The sequence below is a fragment of the Rattus norvegicus genome, chromosome 16 (genome assembly GCF_036323735.1).
Source record: "Rattus norvegicus strain BN/NHsdMcwi chromosome 16, GRCr8, whole genome shotgun sequence".
Taxonomy (NCBI): Eukaryota; Metazoa; Chordata; class Mammalia; order Rodentia; family Muridae; genus Rattus; species Rattus norvegicus.
This window is the reverse complement of record NC_086034.1, coordinates 19,307,236-19,328,716: the sequence shown is the minus strand read 5'-3', so window position 1 is coordinate 19,328,716 and position 21,481 is coordinate 19,307,236. Positions and strand designations below refer to the sequence as shown.

Below are 21,481 nucleotides of genomic sequence, written 5' to 3'. Positions count from 1 at the left end.
CGCTTGCTAGCAAGCACAAGGCCCTGGGTTCAGTCCCCAGCTCCGAAAAAAAGAAAAAAAGGAAAAAAAGAACCTAATAGATGGTGGATGATGCTGGGTGGTATTGGTACGCCTTGCCATTCCTTAATGGTCATCGTTTGTTTGTCCTGACTTCATAGAAAGAAACACACAAAATAACTTCTGGTGACATCCTGGTGGCTTCTTATGGCTTCCAAGAACTCGGGCTGATGGGCAGAGTGATGTCAGCTGATACAGACTCACGTGGTGAGGCCAGAGCTGTGGGAGGACACGTGATGTGTGGAGGGAGGATAAGTAGGACCCAGCGGACAGTGACAGGGCTTATATGGTTAGTTTTGCAGGGCTTCTTTGGTCTCTCGTCTTCATCTTGGCTGATCTTCACTTGGTTGAGAGAGACACAGCAGAGAACTTCCGGCATCCCTGCTGGTCCTGGTGGCTCCTGGTGACTCACATCCACTCAGCTGAGGCCTGGCTGTTTATGCTAGGCTGAGCCACCACTGCTGATTCCTGTTTGCTCTCCTGACTACTGAACTGGACTGCTGGTGTATATTCTGACAACACGGATTGGATTTGCTCCAGAGAACTATTTCTAAACAGGTCCACTTCCCCATGTCCTAATAGCCTTTCCTTTCCACTACCTCTGGAGGGTGGTGGGCTAGAAGGGAGGTTAAAGCATTTCAGAACCCTTAGTAAAAGTAACTTTAAAAAAATTTAAGCCAACAAAAGTGTGTGTGTTTACCGTTTTTGTATTTTTTGAGGCCAAATCTTGGCCCAGGCTAGCCCACAGCTCCTTAAGTAGTTAAGAATAGGGTTGGGGATTTAGCTCAGTGGTAGAGCGCTTGCCTAGCAAGCGAAAGGCCCTGGGTTTGGTCCCCAGTTCTGAAAAAAAAGAAAAAAAAAGTAGTTAAGGATGAGTGTGATCTCATGATTCTACCCTCCTGAGTGCCCAGACATGGCATACTTCACCACACACAGCAGGGTTACATCTTCTTGTTGTTCCTTTTGGAGTTTGCTCAGGGAAACTGAGGCTCAGGGAGATGGGATGCTGTGCTTGGAGTCTCACAGGCCTGCTCTGTGGTTCCTGCAGGGCCAAGCTGACCCTCGGGCTCCTCACCAACCCCACTCCTGGGCTGGTGCCAAGGCTGAAAAGAGAGACTGGCCCAGGGCCCAAACCCGCTGTTGCTGGGGTCTGGAGTGAAGGAGCCTTGCCTGGGAATCTGCAAGGCTCAAAGAGCTATTTAGAGGCCCACTCTGGGATCCAGAAGGTCCCCACCTTCAGCTGGAAAGTCACTCTCTGTCACCGGCACCGAGATTACCATCAGGAGATGAGGTGAGGAAGAGCTGAGAGACTCAGAGGTCACATGGTAGCTGGAAGCTCCTGGACAGCCAGGACTCAGGGATAGTAGTGTCCCTCTGATTCTATAGAGATATAGCCAAGGCCATATGTGGATAATCACATGGATGCCACCAGCCACCAGAGGAGGATGCCACCAGCCACCAGAAGAGGATGCCAGCCAGCAGCCACCTGAGGAGGATGCCACCAGCCACCTGAGGAGGATGCCACCAGCCACCTGAGGAGAACTGACAGGCAGGACTATTTTCTTGACTGCATAATAAATTTGAGGCCATCCTGGGCAACAGAAAACCTGGTCTCATTAAATAAACAAATATATAAATAAATAGAAAAGCAAGCATAGTGGTGCATGACTTTAATCCCAGCACTTGGGAGGCAGACGCAGGTGGATCTCTGTGAGTTCGAGACCAACCTGGTCTACAGAGTGATCTCCAGGACAGCCAGGGCTACAGAGAGACCTTGTCTTGAAAAAACAAAAAGAAAAACAAAACAAAACAAAACAAAACAAAAAAGAACCAAAAAAACTGGAGAAAGACAGTCAGGGGTCGGGATTGGGGATGGGATAGATAGATCCAGTTCCTATGGCACCTCCCCGCCTAAGGGCTTGGAGAGGGGTGGGAAGGAGGCAGCTCTCAGGCTCCCTGACTCAGGGGGATGAATGCACCATGTTGGCTGCCTCACTGGGAACTCAGAGCTACTAATTCCCTGGTGAAACAGGAGGTTCTTTCATGCCCAGGCGCCAGTGGGGTGAGGAGGCGGGAAGAGGGTAGGGAGCTGGCTGTGTCCCAGGGGGCCAGGCAGGCTCATGCCAGGGCCAGGAGCAATACAGGAAGGATGGCGGCTGGGATTCCATCCAGCCTCTTCAGGCACCACAGCCACCTTTTTTGTGTTGAGTGCCATAGAGGTGACACAGCCAGCCATTGGCAGGGTAATGATGAGACCGTGCCTAGAGACAGACTTGTCTATGGGCCCCAATGTCTTAAGTGTCATTGTTTCTGGGCGTCAACTCAAGGGGCCTACTTTTCACAGACAGGAAGCTGAGCTCAGAGGTCAAAGGTTTGTCTGAGAACACACAGCCAAATGTTTAATGACACATGCTCTTGGAAAACAGCTAAGCTGGATCTGGATGGCCCGAACCCTTAACTGACGTCCTGGCAAGGCCGCCCTTGCATTTACCGGCTAACAGGGCAGCCCTCCCTCCCGATGTGACCCAGTTACCCGGCCAGTCCTGCTTCCAGGGGTGGGTTTGGGAGTCCCGAGTAGGATGCTTCGGAACCCTTCTGGCACTCACAGAAAGAGAAGATCAGAGGCTCTTCACAGAGGCCCTTCAACCCAGAGGCTGCTCTGTCTTGGGAGCCTTCATTCAGAGAGGAGGCTGGGATTCCACCCTCTCCCCAAAGCTGATGCAGACCAGTGGGAAGTGGCTCCCTGGCTCTCATTCAAATCTGTAGTGGGTCAACTGATGCTATCTATGCTTTGCTAATCCCTGGAACTCTTTCCCACCCGTCATGTTCTCTCCCAGAAAGCCCTTCCTTCAGAAAGACTCCCGCTTCCTCAGTCTGTTTGTCCCTGAACCCGTGAGTTTGGGTGTCTGTGTCTGGTATTGTTTGTTCCCACTGGGACACACTCCTCTCATCCTATGCAATCCCCCTCAGACAGGCTAGGACAGCCTTTATTGAGAGACCGATTTATCCTTCATCCAATGCTCGATGCTTGATGCTGGTGATGGGGCGCAGTGCCTTGCCCTTTCTGGACATCCTGCTGTCATTATGCTCCTTAGCTGAGCAGATGACCCCGTTGGTAAAGTAGCAGTCTCTGACTACTCAAATGCAATCCCCAGGACCCACGTGGGCTAAGGAGAAAACCAAGTCCTACTTCTGACTTCCACATATAAATAAAAGTAATAAAAACAACTACCGTCTGGTGAGTTTTTTTGAGAGCACTTGCTGTTCTTGCAGAGGGCCTACAGCCAGTTCCCAGCAGCCTCACTGGAGGTGGTACAGGGGACCCATGTCCTCTTCTGGATGGACAAGTACCAGGCATGCATGGTATACACGCAAACAAAATGCTCATTGCACACTAAATAAGTCGGTTTTAAGTTAAAAAAATAAATTTTAATCCCAACACGGGGCATGAAGGTACCTGCCTTTAATCCCAGGGCTCAGGAGGCAGAGGCAGAGGCAGGAGGAGCTCTGGGAGTCTAGGCTATCATTACCTGCGCTGCAAGTTCTGGGCAGCCAAGTCTATATGAGACCCTGTCTCAAAAAACATATTAGGCAGATCTGCTAAATTGTCCATGTTAGCATGAATCGTGCAATCTCCCAAGGGACGACAGGTGTCCACTAAGCCCTGTGAGAGAGAGAGAAGCTGGATTTGGGGGTCCAAGCAGGATGCACGGGCTGGGGGTGACTGATGCTCCCAGTAGCACGGCCCCTTCAACCTTTATTCTGGCTTCTTAAGAGGGCAATGGGGTGCAGGGCTCCCAAGCTGCATCCACGGCGAGCGAGGCCTTCTGCAGGTAGACATGATCACAGGAGGGCCGTGAGAACATTTTGTAACCGCGAGGTGTGTGGGTCGGCATTTTCCCTCCAGCTCTAGGGAACCAGAAACCATCCGGTGCGAGCCCTTTAAGAGGTGAACGGGCGGTGCCATAAACCCCGCCCTGGCGAACAGGCATCATCTTTGCTGCACTGCGCGTGCGCTGCCTGCACGCGGTTCCGGGTTCGCAGATCTGCTGAGGGGCTGAGACTCGACTGGTTTAGGAAGTTGCTTTTGGCTCCCTCCGGTTCCCAGATCGCCCGCCTTGTCACATAGAGGTGACCGGGAGGCTGGTGGCTGGGTCAAGTTGGGAGTGGCAGCTCCGGGCTTCGAACTCGCGCTCCGCGCTGGGAAAGGCATCGTCGAACCCAGATGACCCAGTCTTTGGTTTGTCCCGAGACCGTGAGCAGGTGAGACTCAGGAAGTGTAGATCTGGGAACGGGGGCAGAGGAACTGGGATCTGAGTTGTGGAGGCGAGGCCCAGATGGCAGCTAGCTGGGGTCAGGAGGAGGAGCCTGCAGCAGGCTGGGGCGGAGCCAGGTGGAGCCTGGTTTAGGGCGCTTGGTCACGTCCCCAGGCTGGGGTCTGGGGTGCTTGCTGCCTAGTGCTCCTATCCCCTGGCTGGAAGCGCGGTCTGGTGTTTGTGTTCCTGGCTGGGGGTGCCGTTAGGTGATCATGTTCCTGGCTGTTGATGGCGGAGTTCTTGGGGGTGGGACTGGCCGGCCTGGTCGGTGGGTGGCTCACAGCAAGAATGCTCCTGTGTAAGTCGGTAGCATTGAGGCTCCTACCCCTGCTTCTGTCCTGCAGGGTCAGTTCTGTGCTTAATCGCAACAGCCGGCAATTTGGAAAGAAACATCTTTTTGACCAGGATGAAGAGACGTGCTGGAACTCTGACCAGGTGAGGTGTTTCTACACCCCTCCATCCCAAGTGTGAAGCCGATGCAGGACTGCAGGGCGCCTTGAGAACTTTGGGGAGACCTAGAAAGCAGTGTGCTCATACCCTTCCTGTGCTGGCTGTAGCAGTAACTCTTGAAAGATGAGCGGAACACCATAGGACCCTAATCTTGTAGTTACCAAGTGCCTCTGTTTTATTCGTCTGCTTCTAGGGCCCCTGCCAGTGGGTGTCACTCGAGTTTCCCCAGCGTGTTCAGATCACACAGCTGCAGGTGCAGTTCCAGGGTGGCTTCTCCAGTCGACACAGCCGCTTGGAAGGTACCAGAAAGCTGTGAGAGGTGGGGTGTCACTGGAACTCTCTGGATTCTTAGTCCCCTTTCTCCACTGCAGGTTCACGTGATGGGGAAGCCCTCAGCAAGATTGTAGATTTCTACCCTGAGGATACCAATGCCCTTCAAATATCCTGCTTGTCCTGTGGTGGGAGGGACCTGGTTTTCTACAAGCTTTGGGTCTTTGGGTGTGGTGGTACAGGCATTGGGAAGGCTGGGGCAGAAGGATTTAGAATGCCTGGCCAGCCTGGTCACATGACCAGACCCTGTCTCAAAAGAGTAAAAGCTTTGGCCTCCTACACTTGAGTAGGAACTCGGTGCTTTAGTGCCCTGGAGGTAGGAGCAGGAAGATCAGGAGTTCAAGGTCGTCCTTGACTCCACAGTTGGAGGGAAATCTGGGCTACCTAAGACCCCGTATTTTTAAAAAAAAAAGAAAAAGAAGGTGCTGTTGCTTTCTTGCTGGGTGTGAGAGGCATCAGGAGTCTGCAGTCACTGGCCCATTGGGTGGTCTCTGGACTGGGAAGGTGGGGACTGATGGGTCAGAGACAAAACCACCACTTCCTTGACTAAAAGAGGTCACACCTTCTCCATCCCCACCATGGAGGTGGACCGGCTGAAGTTGACTTTTGAGGATACCACCGACTTTTTTGGCCGTGTAGTCATCTACCACCTGCGGGTGCTGGGTGAGAAGGCAGGGTGAGAAGTATCGGCGGTTACTTCCTCCAGGAAGCCCCACTGGGAGGCACCCAGAAGCCCTTCAAGTTCTGCACAGATTTATTGGTTCCTGTTGGGGAGGGCTCTTCCCACCACTGTCCAGGAGCTGCCTTCCAAGCCAGTTGTGGGCTGACTGGTTTGTCCCTGAGTGCCTGGGTTCCCAACAGGCTGTCTTCACTCCGGGTCCGCAGGCCCCAGGGTACCCTGGAACAGTTTGAGGATGTGGCTCTCCATCACCTGTTGCACTGTGGGAGGAGGTGGGGGGAGGTGTGAGCTGGGCACAGGGGCTGAAGAAGATGCTCAGACTCAGGAGCCTCTCTGCTCTTGCTGGGCCGGGCTTGCAACCCTGAGAATAGGTTGCTTTAAGGCAAGGTCTGCTGGTTTCCCTTCCACTTGCTGCTTCCCACTCACCCTCCGAATCGTAGCTCTTCCTGCCTCCAGAACCATGAGTCCAAGTAAAACATTAAAAACATCACACGTCTGTGATATTCTGTTATAGTGACAGAAACAGAAGCCTGGGATACCCACCCTACCACCATGAGGAAAGATGTGTGGGTGTGGAGGGGATGACTAAGACCCACACCCACACCAGGGCCGGGGCTATTTCTGAGTGTCTGTTCCCCTAGGGTAGCTTCCACTCTTGTCTTGTCCTGGTGTCCCCGCTGCAGTCTAAGTGCAGAATGTGAGGTGCCTGAGCCTGCCTGGGTGCTAAGGACCATGTTTATTGTCAGGATCTGGCACCCTTGGGAGCATCCTGTGTACCCTCTGCAGCCTCCCCATCCGCAGGCCCTCAGCCCGCTAGAGTACACAAGCCCACCTTTGCGGTATCCTAGGGCCACGGCGAGGTCCATTGGGGTGTAGCCAGAGTCGGCCTCTGTGGTGAGGTCAGCACCTCGGGCTGGGAAGAGGAGCAGGCACTCAGAGTCCAGAGCCCGGGGCGGGGCTGGGGGACTGAAGGTTGGAGGGACTCCAACCCTGCCATCCCCGCCACCCTGCCACCCCACCTCCCTGGTACAACTACAGGTCTGCCCTTTGTCTATGTGACTGGGGCCAGTGGCTAGACTCCAGGTTCCCCATACCCAAAGGACAGAGATTATAGTCTGGGGCATGGAGGGCAGGAGGCTCATGGCTGACAGGCTCCAACATAAACACCCTCACTCTACCCTGCCTCCTCCTGTCCATACTAGAGCCTGTGATTCCTGCAGGACTCACGGGCTTCACTCACCGAGTAAGGCCTCCACACACTTCACATGGTTCCCACGCACAGCGTAGAGCAGTGGTGTCCCCCCATTCTGTGGGATAAAATTATGTAAAAATTAAGGTAAGTCTCAGTGCCCTTTCCCTGCCCTCCGGCTGCCAATTCAACCTACTTCCTGCCTACCACTTGGGCTGTCTTTCTGTTCTGTGTCTCTGAGATGCTCATTCTTCCAGGAAGCCCTCCTGGACTTTCCTGTGCTGCCTGAGGCCGGCCATTATAGCTCTACTCTTTCTCTTTATGTGTATCTTGTTTGCTCAACACTGGGAACTCTTTATCAGGTGTGAGGACAGTTGTCTTGTGTTCCCAGAACCAACCAGGGTAGGCTTGGCACCTTTCAGGGACCCCATCCATGTTTGAGCAGGAATGGAAGCCAGGAGGCTACGGCACATCAAGATTGGCAGTGGCTCACCCAGTCATAGATGTTGATGTCCACATCACGGTCAAGCAGCAACCTCACGATGTCCGTGTAACCACCCATACTGGCAAGCGACAGAGCGCTTTCCCGCTCCTTGGCCAGGATGTGGGGGTCAGCACCCTGGAAGAGAGAAAGGATAGTGATGGGATCCCTGAAACCCCAGGGTCCCCAAGTAGGGCAACACATCTCCAAGGCAGCATTCAGAAGCTGAGAGCCCAGCCTGTCCATGCGTCCCCAGGATGAACGCACCCAGTCTAGCAGGAAGCGTACTGTCTCAATTTCTCCAAAGGCTGAGGCCCAGATGAGGGGGGTGAAGCCACGTTCATCCGGCTTGTTGACCAGGTTGTCACCTGACAAATGGAGGAATATGGGACAGGGAGGCAAGATTGCTATCGTAAGCAAGTTGGGCCAGGTTCAGGGGTCACATGAAGGGGAACAGTACACACGCACCCATGCACGCACGCACGTCACTCTCACAAGTTCTCTACCAGACAGGCATGTGCTCACATCACAGGCCACGCACCCTTTCGCAGGTGATCCTTCAGTTGACTCAGCTCCCCCTGGGCTGCAAGCTGGTGGATAGACAGGGCTGGGGGGCAGAGACAAGCAGTGGTCACCCACTCCATCCTTCTCCAGGCCTTGGTTTACCCTGCTCAAAATTCACCTTCTGTTTGCTTTTGTTTGAGATAGGATCTCCTGTAGCCCAGGCTGGTCTGCAACTGCTGGTCCTCGTGGGTGCTGGGATGACAGGTGTGTGCTACTATTCCCAGTTTATGAGGAGACTGAGATAGAACTCAGGACTTTGTGCCTGCTAGGTGAACATTCTAACAACTGGGCTACAAGCATCCTATCAACAAAGCCACAAGCAGTCTACCTACTGAGCCACAAGCACTGTGACAACTGAGCTACACGCACTCCATCTACTGAGCTACAAGCACTAACAACTGAGCTACAAGCACTCTATCCACTGAGCTACATTCCCCAATCCCTTGTGGTCTTTCATTCTTTTTTCTTTTTTTTTGTAATAGGGTCTCATATAATCTAGGCTAATCTCCAATTCAGTAAGTAGCTAGGGATGACCTTGAACTTCTGACCTCCTGCCTCAAGTGCAGGACCATGGAGCACCATGCCAGGCTTATAAGGAATCATCTAGCCCCACCATCACTTGAGTTCTACTTACAGTCCAGGGTGGCTGGCAGAGCTGAGACCTCATTCCCACGTTGCCGGTTTGTGAGGGTTGTGGAGTGCTTCAAGAAACTTCCTGCGAGGAGAGGAAGGGCTTGTTCCCCTGGTGTTTGGGCTTGTGCCAAGGGTGTCCAGACAGATGCTGCAGGAACTGAACATAAGAAGACCACCCCTCTGGGGGCTGGAGAGATGGCTCAGCGGTTAAGAGCACTGACTGCTCTTCCAGAGGTCCTGAGTTCGATTCCCAGCAACCACATGGTGGCTCATAGCCATCCGTCACGGAATCCAATGCTGTCTTTTGGTGTGTCTGAATTCTGCTACAGTGTACTCACATACATAAAATAAATAAATAAATCTTAAAAAAAAAAGACCACCCCTCTGATCCCCACATGCACACCCACATTCACACACAGTTATTAACAATAAATTAAATAATCTTAAATGAAGGGGAAGATGAAGGGGCCTGGTGACACAGGCCACATTCCCAACCCAGTATGGCAAAGAAACAAACAGGAGGAAGAGGTGGGGGTGGAAGGGGCTGTGGGTACAGTGTGGTGACCCAGCACTTGCCTAACACATGTGAGGCACTGATTGAATTCCAGCACAAACCAAAACAAACCGAGAAAAGGGAGCTGGAGATCATCCACTGGTCAAGTGCTTGCTGCTCTTCCAGAGGATCTGCATTTGGTTCTCAGCACCTGTGTTGGGTGGCTCACAACTGCCTGTAACCCCAGCCCAGGGTACCTGATGCCTCTGGCCTCTGTGGACACCTACACTACCCACAGACAGTTGCTGGAGACATGCCTCAGTGTTTAAGGGCATTGCCGTTCTTCCAGAGAACCTAGATCATGGTACCCAGAGGTTGCCTCACAATCTAGGGTAACTGTAGTTCCAGGGATCTAATGCCCTCTTCTGGCCTTTGTGGGTACTGGGCATGCAAGTGTTGCCCACATGCAGGCAAAACACAATACATAACTTTTTTTTTTTTGGGGGGGGGGTTCTTTTTTTTTGGAGTTGGGGACCGAACCCAGGGCCTTGCACTTCCTAGGGAAACGCTCTACCACTGAGCTAAATCCCCAGCCCCATAACTTTTTTTAAAGATAAAAATAAATCTTTTTAAACAATATAAGTAAGTAAAAATGAGGCTGGGTAGTGGTGGTGCGGGCCTTTAATCCCGACACTCAGAAGGCAGAGGCAGCCTAGTCTACAAAGCAAGTTCCAGGAGAGAAGTAACAAGGCTAGAGAACAAATAGGGTTGAGGGACACAAGTGATAGCCCAATCCTTAGGAAGTAGAGGCATAAGAGGAATCATAAATTTGGGGCTATCCTTGGCTACACAGTGAGACCCTGACCCAAAAAAAAAAGACAGAAAGAGAGAAAGCAGGTTGAGGGTGCTAGAAAGCCTGGACGGTTATACCGGGGACTGGAGTTCCCTACTGCAGTCATGGAGATATTCTGGAACTCCACATGCACATGGCAAGGGTGCCCTCATTCGCTTGGCTGCACCGCAATCATGTCCAAATAGTAAAAGCTGTTTGTATTTGCCACAGTGAACAAACGGTAAATGGCCAGGTGTGGTGGCCCATGCCTTTGATCCCAGCACTTGGGCAGGTGGACCACTCTGCGTTTGAGGCTAGCCTGGTCTACATAGCAAGCTTCAGGACAGCCAGAGCTCCAAATAGAGAGACCTTATCTAAAAAAAGTGTGTGTGTGTGTGTGTGTGTGTGTGTGTGTGTGTGTGTGTGAGAGAGAGAGAGAGAGAGAGAGAGAGAGAGAGAGAGAGAGAGATGGTAAATCTGCCCAATCTAGGCGTACAGCTTATAAATATTGTAACTGAGTTGTGTGCTTTTGCACAGGGTAATTGGGGTTGGAGATTTACTACAACAAATGGGCGCCCACCACGTACTTGTGTGTGTGTATGTCTATGTCTATGCATACATATTCAAAAATGTATATTCACACATACACATAGTATACACAAAAAATTGTTTTGAGACATTCACTGTATAATTCTGGCTGGCCTAGAACTCACTCTGTAGACCAGGTTGGCCTCAAACTCACAGAGATCCGCCACGGCTGCTTGCCCGTGTAAGCTCAGCACTGGAAGGCAGAGACAGGCAGAGCCCAGAGCCCACTGACTAGGTCTAGCTGAAGCTGATTCAGGTCCAGATAAAGACCATGCCTTGGACATAAGGTGGAGGCAGGAACAGCTCAGCTGGTAAAGGCTCCTGCTGTTGGCTTGATGTAGTCCTAGCTTGGACCCACAAGGCGGGTCCTGAAAGTTGTCTTCTGCCCTCTCCATGTGTGCTGGCATGTTCATACATATAGTACACACATTAAATAAATAATGCGATGTAATGTAAGAAATCAGGGGCTGCCGGGATGGCTCTCAGCGGTTAAGAGAGCCTCAGATTTGAACTGTGAACATGTCTAACCCCATTGCCAGGGATTCAGACACCCTGGTCTGGTTCACTCAGGCACTGTATGTCCATAGTGTGCGTGCATGCAGGCAAAAGACTCGAACACACAAAACATTTAAAAGCCCTTTACAACTTTTTTGTTTAGATTGACTTTCTTTCTTCCATATGTGTTTTGCTTGCATGTGCGTTTGTATACCATGTGTATCCGGCGTCCTCAGAGGCCAGAGGGAGTCACTGGATCTCTGACGGGTTGTGGATTGAAACTGGAGTTAGGATGGTTATAAGCCACTCTGTGGGTATTGGGAATTGAACCCATGTCCTCTGAAAGAATGAGTTCTCTAAACAACTCAAGTCGTCTCTCTGCCCACCCCTACCACACATTTGAAGACAGGGTCTCTCTAAGAGGCCTTGGTGGGAACTCTCTGTACAAACCAGGCTGGCCCTGAATTCCCAGATAGCTGCCTGCCTTTGTCCCCTGAGTATTGAGATGAAAGGTGTGTACCAACCATACCTGGAAAATCTTTAAAAAATATACATATTATATGTACTTTATATATACTTTATACATACTTATAGATATGTGTACCATATATATAAGTGTGTATGTATGTATATATAAAGTATATATTATATATTTTTTAAAGAATATATATACACACATACACATACATACCATATATATGACAGAGGAGCCATTAAAGAATACAACGTCAATGTCTGGTCTCCATGCATGCGCACACATATGCACAGGCAGTGGTGTGAACACATGCACACACCCTCAGGAACATACACATCTATCACCTTAACACACACAACAATAAAAACAGGAGGGTGGAGGGAAAGAGTCACGAGGCAGAAATGTGGTCTGGGACCTGTCAGTCTCCCTCACCAGAGCCCAGAGTGTTCTCACCCTGTAGTGAGGATGCACTGGCATCTGCCTCAGGATTCACAGCGTCTGGGGTGCAGGGGAACAGACTGAGGACGACAGTGTCAGAGCTATCTGGGGATTCATCTCTGCGGTCCTCAGGATCCTCTAGGTCAGGAGCAAGGGACTGCTGGTTTGGGATGAGGTTCTCTGCAACCTGAGTGGGCTCCATCGAGGAAGCTGGAGTGAAGAAATGACAGTAATTAGCAAGATGACTTAGTCGGAAAGGGCACTTGTCACCAAGTCAGATGACCAGAGTTTTATTCCAGGTACCCACATGGTGGAGTGAAAGAACTGACTCTAGTAAGTTGTTCTCTGACCTCCACAAAAACGCCATAGCACATCCTGCCCACAAAATAAATGAATAAATGAGTTCTTATCAGGGGCTGGAGCTTGGTTAGGTGGGACCTTTAGTCCCAGTACTTGGGAGGCAGAGGCAGGCAGATCCCTTTGAGTTCAAAACTAGTCTAGTCTAAACAGTGAATTCCAGGACAGCCATGGCTATGTTAGAACCTATCTCTCTCTCTCTCTCTCTCTCTCTCTCTCTCTCTCTCTCTCTCTCACACACACACACACACACACACACACACACACACGGCATGGATGGTCTGCATATTCAGCCTTGCATGATGAGGCTGGGAAAACTGCGGCTTTAGATAATTACCATTGTTAATAAATTAACACAAAAATCCAAGGCAATAAAATCAGGGTTCTGGCAGCGGTCTGGTTTCCAATCATCTCACTTACAAGCTATGAAAACCTGGTCTATAACTAACCTGAGCCTCAGTTCCCTCCTTAATAAGGTGAAGATGTGAGGCCTCAGAGAGGTCATATCAGAACACCTCATAGAGAGATACTAATGCCAAACTTATCAAGTCCCGCTGTCGTTATTTGGGTCTGCGTCCCCGCAAATGACTTAAGACTCAACAAAAGATGCGACTTGGAAGATCCACTCACCTCCCTCCAGCCTCCTCCGTTCCCTTACGCTGCCAGCCTGGCTCTCCCAAAACTCGGGAAGCTCTGTTCACAAACTTTTCTAGTCCAGTAGATCTCGTGAGGAGCAAGTTGGTGACCGGACGCCCAGTCCTCTAGCTTCTTCTGCTGGGACATAGAGCAGCAACTTAATACGCCAGGACTATTCCTACAGGAGAACTCCTCCACTGCGCCTGCGCACCCCTGTCCTGCAAAAGTACCAAAAAATAAAAAATAAAAACCCGAATCGGCTTCTAGCCCTTTAAGAATGGAGGGAGGAGCGTGGCTTCCGCTGAGGCCTCTGAGTACAGAGGCGCATGCGCGCTATCCTTCGTAAAGGGCTGAAGGAGCCTTAGACCCTCTGAGGATTTCACTGCGCGTGTGTTCCCCCCGCCCACCCCCGTCCATGCACCGCCCCCACCTGTGTTCCCCAATCGGATCCACGTATGATGGGAGGGCGGAGCATTCTGAGACGGAGGCGGAGACGCGTGGGCGAGTCTTGTCAAATTTAAAGAGACCGAGTATTATTGTCACCTCGTCCTTAACAATTTCCCTGCCCTGGTCCCTGACAATTATCTGTATGTGTAGCAGGGAATCCTTGATTAGGTATCCTGGAGCATCAAGAAATCTCTATCCTCCTTACACGCTCGCTTAGGACTGCCTCCTTCCCCTCTATCTCGTGCCTGAATAGAAAATGCCTCGTAAGAAGAGCCAGCTCTCGGGACCCCAGAACCCAACCCGGAACGTTTTGTTAGACGTACCAGCCTTCCGACTTCCGGTTCCGTTTTTTTGGCTCTACTGGCTACCTTCGCTATGGAAGAACCTGAGATGCAACTGAAAGGAAAGAAAGGTGTTGCGGGACCCCGGAAGGGCTAGAGGGGCCTAGAGAGGGCAACGCGGGAAGGTTCATGGCAGAGAGAACCGCTTTAGAACCCCAACCGCCCGGGTTCGGCGGAAAAGGGAGGCTCGTGTGTCCCGGCGGGAGGTGATGTGATGTAATAATGATCTGGGCCGAAAATGCTCTTTCTATTTCTGAGATAAGGTCCCGGGATGTAACCCTGGCTGTATTGGAACTCTTTTATGTAGATCGAGTGGTCTCAAACTCCTCTGCATTCTGAGAGCTGAAATTAAAAGCAGAATCCATCCAAGTTCCTGCTCAGTGTAATATGTTTTACACATTCGTAAACGAATTGTGGGCTTAGTAGCGGTATACGCTAATCCCCTCAAGAGGCAAGAAGCGGGATAACAGGTTGAAGGCCAGTTTGTTCTACACATTGAGATTCAGTCTCGAGAGAAGAGTTGGGGCTTTAGCTCAGTCATAGGCACTTTGCCCAGCGCATTCCAAGCTCTGAGTTTGATCTCTGACACTGCAAAATAAATAAAGATCAGATAAGTATGTTATTTTCTTTGGCTGATGGGAGCCCTGGGTGGTAAGAGGAGTCGGTGCTATCTGCCACCTGTAGCTGGTCAGATGGTCTGGTTCAGGAAGATGGTGGGGGTGTGGGGGTGTGGGGTGTGGGGTGGGGACTGCAGTTAGAAGCAACAGGATCCTTGATGGATGGCGCAGGAAGGATGGAGAATTCCTGTCTGGGAAAACTTTTGGTTAAAGTCTACCCTGGGATGACGGTTTTTGTGCAGTTGACTTGTGGTAGGAAAATGAGTTCTGGAGAAAAGGAAACAGGTAGGGTTAACAGGAACTTGGATGGATTCTGCAAAGGGCAGCCTCAGCAGGCCTGCTTCTATGACAGGGCTAGTGATGAAATATACCTCAGCTGTTCCAGCAACAGCAAGGGACTTGGTCTTCCACATCATTCCTGTCTCAGAGTAGACGCCACATAAGGTTGTGGACTTGAGGCAGCTTTGGGTTCTGTGGTCATCTTCTGGTCAACTGGGTATGGTTGTACATGCTTCTCTTACCAGCACTTGGGGAGCAGAGGCAGGAGGATTACTGTGAGTTAAGGACAGCTTAGTCTACACAATGAGTTACAGGGAATCCAGAGCTACTAGATTCTAGTATGATGTTCCATACTGGTCTCCGGTATGCTCCAGTTATGAAGGAGGTGGAGGAGGGGTATCAGTGGCTTTAGTGCTGTCCACCAGTGTCCTCTGAAAGTGGGTCTGGGGAGAAAAGGTTGTAAGTTCCTGTGTGTGCTGATCCCCCTTTGAGTTAGGCCTTACTGTCTCTAGCTGCCCCTGGGCCTGTTAGCAGTTACAGTGGTGCAGCTCCTCTCCTCTGATTGGGCTCAAAGATTGAACAATCAGGAGTCTAATTTGGGTGGGGCTCAGCTGGCAGAGTGTTTTCCTGGCATGCATGAAACTCTGGATTACATGCTCAGCACCAGGTATGCAATCCCAGTACTCAAGAGGTAGAGGCAGGAGGATTGGGAGTTCAAAGTCATCCTTGCTTACAGAAAACTAAAGTCTAGCCTGGGCTAGAGACCCTATCCTTTTTTTTTTTTTTTTCTGGAGCTGGGGACCGAACCCAGGGCCTTGCACTTGCTAAGCAAGTGCTCTACCACTGAGCTAAATCCCCAACCTTTTTTTTTTTTTTTTTTTTTTTTTTAAGATGCTAGAGAGATGTCTCACTTAAGAGTGCTTAGTGAGGGGTTGGGGATTTAGCTCAGCGGTAGAGCACTTGCCTAGCAAGCGCAAGGCCCTGGGTTCGGTCCCCAGCTCCGAAAAAAAGAAAAAAAAAAAAAAAAAGAGTGCTTAGTGGTCTTACAGATAACTGGAGATTGAGTCGTACCATTCTCATTGAGCAGGTCTCCACTACCTATAACAACAGCTCTTCTGGCCCTCAACCGACACTCACCCTTGCATATTCACTCACATAAATATACATACACATTCATAATTCAAAATAAAATAAGTACATGGGTCTAATACTTGTCCCTTATTCCCACCTCCACCATGTCAAACACAGTCACAGACAAGTTCACTGAGAGTGTCTATGTCCTTGCCAATGAGCCATCAGTGGCCCTGTACCGGCTACAGGAACACGTGCGACGCTCACTGCCAGAGCTGGCCCAGCACAAGGTGAGTTCTACCAGCCCTGCTGAGGATCTCCCCGAGGTCCACTCACACCTGAGCAGGTATGGGGTGCTATAGAGAGGCTGAAGTCAGAATGGAGACCCTGGTAACTGTAGCAGCTGAATCAGGGTGGACAATGTGGGGACAGCCCTTGATGGCTTTTGAAAGAGACAGTATGGTCTATGTTATTGGCCAGCAAGGTGAGGGAAGAGGCCAGGGAAGGGTGTTCCAGGCAGAAGGAATAGCCATTACAAAGGTCTTGAGGCCTTCCAGTCACACAGAGCCCCAGAGGAGAGAGAACTGCAAAGGAAAAAGCTCTGTGGTCTAAGAAGGAGTAGGAAGGCCCTTAGCAAGATATCTATGGAATTCAGGAAGGCTTGGTGGGAGTGAGGGACTCAGGTGGGGCTGAGGGGAGGATGGGGGTATTGTTCACATAGCACTGGCTTCCATAGAGCCTTCTCTCCTAACAACATCCAACCCCTGCAGGCTGATATGCAGCGGTGGGAGGAGCAGAGCCAGGGCGCCATATACACCGTGGAATATGCCTGCAGGTGAGATACCTTCCACATCTGTCATGGCATGGGGCAGAGTGACACGGATTCCCAGTCCCCAGCCCCCATTGCAGTACAGCCATGACACCTCTGATGGGTCCCTTGTAGTTGTTCTTGGGGAGTTTGGGGACCTGACTGTTTGCCTCTGGCTTGGGGTGGGTGGTGGACGGCTCACTAGATAAAGTGCTCAGTGCACAAATCCCATCTGAAGCACCCATGTTGGCAGTTGATTTGCACCTGTAATTCAGAACGCCTAGACCAGCTCCCCTGGAGAGCTAGGTCTGTTGGTGAGTTCCTAGTTCATTGAGAGACTCTTCCCTCAAATTATAGCCTAGGGCTCAGTTGATAGAATGCTTATATGAAAAGTGAGGGAGGTGGAGAGTAGTTGAGGAACATGCCAGCGTCAGCCTCTGGCCTCCACACACAGGAATGCACACTCCAGCAACCACCTACCCACAAACACATTCACTCGCATAAGCCACGCAGACACAAAAAATCAGCTCACTCCCAGCTGAGCACAGAGCCTTAGGCTGGACCATAGTTGAGCAAGAGTCAGGTTGCCTGCTGCCCAGTGGTGTGCCCTCCAGTGCAGAGCCCAGGCAGCAGGTGCCGAGCGTGCCTACCACTTCTGCCTGTCTTGTGTCTGAGCTGGGTCTTGTGTACCCCAGGTTGACCTTCAGTACCCAGGCCCTTCAGTACCCAGGCTTAAGCAGTTCTGCTTTGGTCTCCCAAGGAGCTGAGACCATTGTGCACATGACTTTTACTCACATGTAGATTTTATTCAACATGTAGTGTGTGTGTGTGTGTGTGTGTGTGTGTGTGTGTGTGTGTGTGTGTATAGAGTGTGCACTAGTGCCATGGTACACCACATAAGGAAGTCAGGACAACTCACAGGAATCTATTCTCTCCTTCCACTATGTGTGCCCCAGGCATCGAGCTCAGGTTGTCAGCCTTGGTGGCAAGGGCCTTTACCCAGTGATCGTATCTCTGCCCCTCTCCTGTTTGGCTTTGTGAGTGTGGTCTTGAGTCTGTGCTATGTCCACTGAACTATGTCCAAAAGCCTGAGTGTTTAGAATAGACAGGACTCCATCTTCTTTGCTGCACACTTTTGTTTTATTTTGTTTTGTTTTGCTTTGCTTTATTTGAAAGAGGGTCTCTCTGTGTGGCCCTGACTGTCCTGGAATTCACTATGTAAACCAGGCTGCCTCAAACTCAGAAAGATCCTCCTGCCTCTGTCTCCGAATCCTGGGAAAGCATGCAAGTACAACCTTGCCTGGTCTGTACGCTGTAAGTCATAAAGCAGTGTCCCCAGCAGCTACCTTGTAAGCAGCAGAGTAAGGGCAGTTTCCTCCCTGGGTGTCTTTCCCTGAGCAGGGTGGAAGTGTCTCAGAGAATGGGTATTCTCTTTTTAGGTAATAGTTACAGTGTTGGAAGGTTGAGCCCCTTCCTGAGGGATCCTAGGCTGCTGCTGTTGCCAGGATGGGAACATGGCTGGCAGCCTTGAGGCTGATGCTCACTCCCTTCTGTTTCAGTGCTGTGAAGAGCTTGGTGGACAGCAGTGTGTACTTCCGAAGTGTGGAAGGCCTGCTCAAACAGGCCATCAGTATCCGGGACCACATGAGCACCAGCGCCCAGGGCCACAGGTAGCCCTGGCCACCTGCCCTATCCCACCCTAAACAGTGAGCTGTCCTGGTGGTCTTTGGCATCTGTGGCACCCATATCCTGTAACCCAGCTGGCGTGAGGAAGGCAGTGGTGCTGGGCTCACAGGGACAGTGACAGAGAGACACAGACCAGAGGGAGTGTGGTGAAGAGAAGCCCCCTGGCATCCCCAGCATCATGACCAGAGCAAGGGCCCTGAGATTGGCACTCTAGGCCCTTAGAAGGAGCAAGAGGAGTTGGTTGGGAGGTGAGGTTGGTGGGAGCTGGGCCTCTCCGTCCTGCACCCCTGTGGTTTCTCCAGCTGAGAGACTTTCGGCTGAGGTCGGATGCACTGGAAAGCACCTGCTGTCCTCGGCCTCTTTCGTGTTGGCGGTAACTTAATAAACACATAGCTGGCCTGCACCAGCCTCAGCCAGCCTTTGACCCGTCTGTCACTGGAATGAGAAAAGCAGCAGCATAAAGTGCTACAGACTCCTCCTCACCCTGCTGAGTCAGTCACACCCAATCTGCCCAGACAGCCTGGCCTGGCCTCTGCAGTGAGCCTTGACCCCAACCTTACAGCAGACCCAAGAGCTCAGGCCATGGGTCTTGGGGTGGCCAAGCTCTAGCCAGCTCAGCTGAGCAGCCTCCTAGCCTGTGGCATCAGTCTCACACATTTGCATATTTTGTTCTAGCCAGGAGAAACCATCCCCTCCTCCTTCCGTGGCTTGACCCTGACCCTGGAAGACTTAGGGCTGCCAGCTTCCACACCCAGGTCAGTGTAGAGGCCACCACTCTGCTGAACTAACCCATTTCTTTGTGTCCCAGCAGGGACCTGCTGACTAATTGTTCGGTTTCCTAGCTGTTCTCTAGGATGGTTTCTTGGGGGGATTGGCTTCGAGGGTCCCACTCTGAATTGCTGCTGTTCAAGCCTCTGTTGCCTCATCTTCTTCCCTTTGGGTGAGGCCTGCTTTTAGTACCCAACCTCTCAGCTGTTGTGTAACCTTGAGGCTACAACCTCACTTTTCTGGTCTTTAGCTTTTTCCTCACATAAACATGGTTCATCCACCTGCTGAGCCCACATGCTCAGTCATGGGTGTACTTTGTGACAGCTGTTTCCACGTAAGAGAAACATTCAAAATCCTGCCACTTTCCAGTACTGTAAACCAGCCAGGCCCTAGTACTGCCTCAGGCTGCACACAGTTGGGTATGTCCTCTGGCATTGCCTGTTGCTTGGTTGGGGTGGGGGTGGGCGAGGGCAGGGCCTCTGCACCACTCAAGCAGAGGTGCTCATCCATGGGTCCCACTGGTGCAGAGCATCCTCTGTGGCAGAGGCCCAGGGGCTGGGTGGAGACTGGCTTAAGGCCCCAGAGCCCAGAGGCAGCAGGGTGCACTTCCTGGACAGTAGAGAGAGGTTGATCGGGTGACAGGATCATTGGGCATTAATTAGGCACCTCACTTACACAGTAAGCATTCCTTAAGCTCCCTGGGTATCAGGCACTTACTGGGCACCTCAGCGGGCATTTTCTGAGGGTCTCAGCTTGCTAGGTTTCTGAGCACTCATTGGCTATCAGCCCCAACACACGAGATGAGCAGTTCTTCACTTGGGAGTCCCATGGGGCATCTGGGAAGACCCTAAGCTAGAAGGGCTCCCAGCTGTGTGCACTGTGATCCTTTCAACTTTGGGTGCACTCTGTACTCTTAGCCCAGCCCATGCCCAGACATGCCCAGGGGCAATCCTGCATGAGTCTGTCTCCTGCACTATACGTCCAGTGGTATCCTAGGCCTCCCCATCCCAGACTCCTCTCTACAGACTTCCTGACCTCCCTAGGAGGACCTCTCCGGCCTCCAAAACTACTCTCAAGGTCACTACTAACCTTTGTGTGGTCAGATCCTCTGACTGTGTCGTCCCAAGACCCCCAACACAGTCACATTAATTTACTTAGCAGAAACTGGCTTGGTGGTGAGACAGCCAGCCCTAGGTACTGCTCCTGCCTGCAGGCACTGGAGTCTCATTCTGGCCTTCTGCCCCTAGCCTCCTGTCTTGCAGACCTGGCAGAATCGGTTCCTTGAACACCATATTGACGACTCAGCAAGAACTGAAGACCTAGCAAGGTGGCCAGTGCCTACTGCCCACTGCTTCAGCCATAATTGTCCCCCTTGGTCATAAATTAGAGTCACTGTTCCAGTAGCACTCATGTGACAATCTTTGTGCCTGTACACTATCCAAAAGTCATCTCCTTCTTTGCTGGGGTCACATGACCTACATCATGTCATATAGCTGAAGACCTGCACTGCCATGTATGACACATGCTAGGTGCTACCCTTCTCTGAGGTTGAGGCGAACGCAGAGGAGCCACTGGAAAAACATCACCCACCTCCATTCAGGGCAAAGCCTAAGACACTGGCTGGGCCACTAGCTTCCATCGTGTAGACCATGGTGGGGCAGGGTGTTCGCCTGGTTTGTATCCCCAGAATAACACACACATCACAAACTCCAACAACCAAAACTGTGATGCCAGAGTCATTGGAGCAGTTGAGTGGAAAACAGAACCGGCTCTGCTTAAGACCTCAGCTAAGTCCATGTCCAGGTGTTCACCATACCCAGCTGTGCCAGACAGAAACTCCTGTGCCAGTTACACATGCTAGGACCTGGGGAGATGGCTTAGCCAGCAAGATGCTTGCCTCACAAGTCCACGAACTAGTGTCTGACCACCAGACCCATGTCAAAAACGCCAGGCATGGGAGTTGGGGATTTAGCTCAGTGGTAGAGCACTTGCCTAGCAAGCACAAGGCCCTGGGTTCCGTCCCCAGCTCTGAAGGGGGAAAAAATCGCCAGGAGTAGTGGCCAAAGCTTGCATCCAGCACCCACGCAAATATGCGTACACAGATACATACACGTGAATACTAAATGTGGACGTACCCCTGGGTCCAGGTACTGAAGCAGCGGGGCACTGAGCATTAGGGAGCAGTCCTGGTGTCCCACAGCCCCTGGTGCCCTTCACAGCTGGCAGCTGGCACCTTTCAAAGGTTTCAGAACAGTCTATCCCCAACCTGAGCACCTGTTGTGCAGGCTGCCCCGGCCACGGCTGATTTCCATTTCATTTGTATTCTCCACACAAGAACGGAGCAGTGGTTCGAGCACAGTGCTGCCTGCTTACACAAACCAGCCAGAGGCTCCGGTTCTTCAAAAGGGACTGAATCACTCAGCAGGGACTTACATCTGCCCCCGACCAAGG

General features: G+C 51.5%; 3 protein-coding genes across 13 annotated transcripts; 2 read left to right on the top strand and 1 right to left on the bottom strand.

The window, feature by feature from the left end:
• Nucleotides 1-3,804: 3,804 nt before the first annotated feature.
• Nr2c2ap (nuclear receptor 2C2-associated protein) lies at nucleotides 3,805-6,322 on the top strand. Of its 5 annotated transcripts, none has more exons than XM_063275508.1 (5): nucleotides 3,805-4,320; nucleotides 4,718-4,808; nucleotides 5,017-5,122; nucleotides 5,195-5,263; nucleotides 5,715-6,322. In XM_063275508.1, exons 1-5 carry the CDS (start codon nucleotides 4,283-4,285, stop codon nucleotides 5,831-5,833), a joined length of 423 nt encoding a protein of 140 aa, XP_063131578.1. In that variant the 5' UTR covers nucleotides 3,805-4,282; the 3' UTR covers nucleotides 5,834-6,322. The 5 variants fall into 5 exon arrangements, with proteins under 5 accessions (XP_063131578.1, NP_001386349.1, NP_001386348.1 ...); NM_001399420.1 differs by having other exon boundaries at nucleotides 4,080-4,320; nucleotides 5,195-5,262; nucleotides 5,716-6,322; NM_001399419.1 differs by having other exon boundaries at nucleotides 4,080-4,320; nucleotides 5,195-5,262; nucleotides 5,714-6,322.
• Rfxank (regulatory factor X-associated ankyrin-containing protein) lies at nucleotides 5,890-14,410 on the bottom strand. 7 transcript variants are annotated; one of them, XM_039094487.2, is made up of 10 exons: nucleotides 13,784-14,410; nucleotides 13,008-13,231; nucleotides 12,036-12,230; nucleotides 8,701-8,856; nucleotides 8,044-8,109; nucleotides 7,770-7,870; nucleotides 7,515-7,640; nucleotides 7,073-7,139; nucleotides 6,665-6,745; nucleotides 5,890-6,092 (listed from the first exon to the last, which is right to left on the bottom strand). In XM_039094487.2, the coding sequence occupies exons 3-10, from the start codon at nucleotides 12,220-12,222 to the stop codon at nucleotides 6,022-6,024; spliced, it is 855 nt and encodes a 284-aa protein (XP_038950415.1). In that variant the 5' UTR covers nucleotides 12,223-12,230; nucleotides 13,008-13,231; nucleotides 13,784-14,410; the 3' UTR covers nucleotides 5,890-6,021. The 7 variants fall into 7 exon arrangements, with proteins under 7 accessions (XP_038950415.1, XP_063131447.1, XP_006252961.1 ...); XM_063275377.1 differs by having other exon boundaries at nucleotides 8,701-8,781; nucleotides 13,784-14,408; XM_006252899.5 differs by lacking the exon at nucleotides 13,784-14,410 and adding an exon at nucleotides 13,444-13,581.
• On the top strand, nucleotides 13,807-20,470 carry Borcs8 (BLOC-1 related complex subunit 8). Its single transcript, NM_001145726.1, has 6 exons — nucleotides 13,807-13,872; nucleotides 15,946-16,058; nucleotides 16,539-16,603; nucleotides 18,136-18,246; nucleotides 18,938-19,017; nucleotides 20,278-20,470. The coding sequence occupies exons 1-5, from the start codon at nucleotides 13,836-13,838 to the stop codon at nucleotides 18,972-18,974; spliced, it is 363 nt and encodes a 120-aa protein (NP_001139198.1). The 5' UTR covers nucleotides 13,807-13,835; the 3' UTR covers nucleotides 18,975-19,017; nucleotides 20,278-20,470.
• Nucleotides 20,471-21,481: the final 1,011 nt, after the last annotated feature.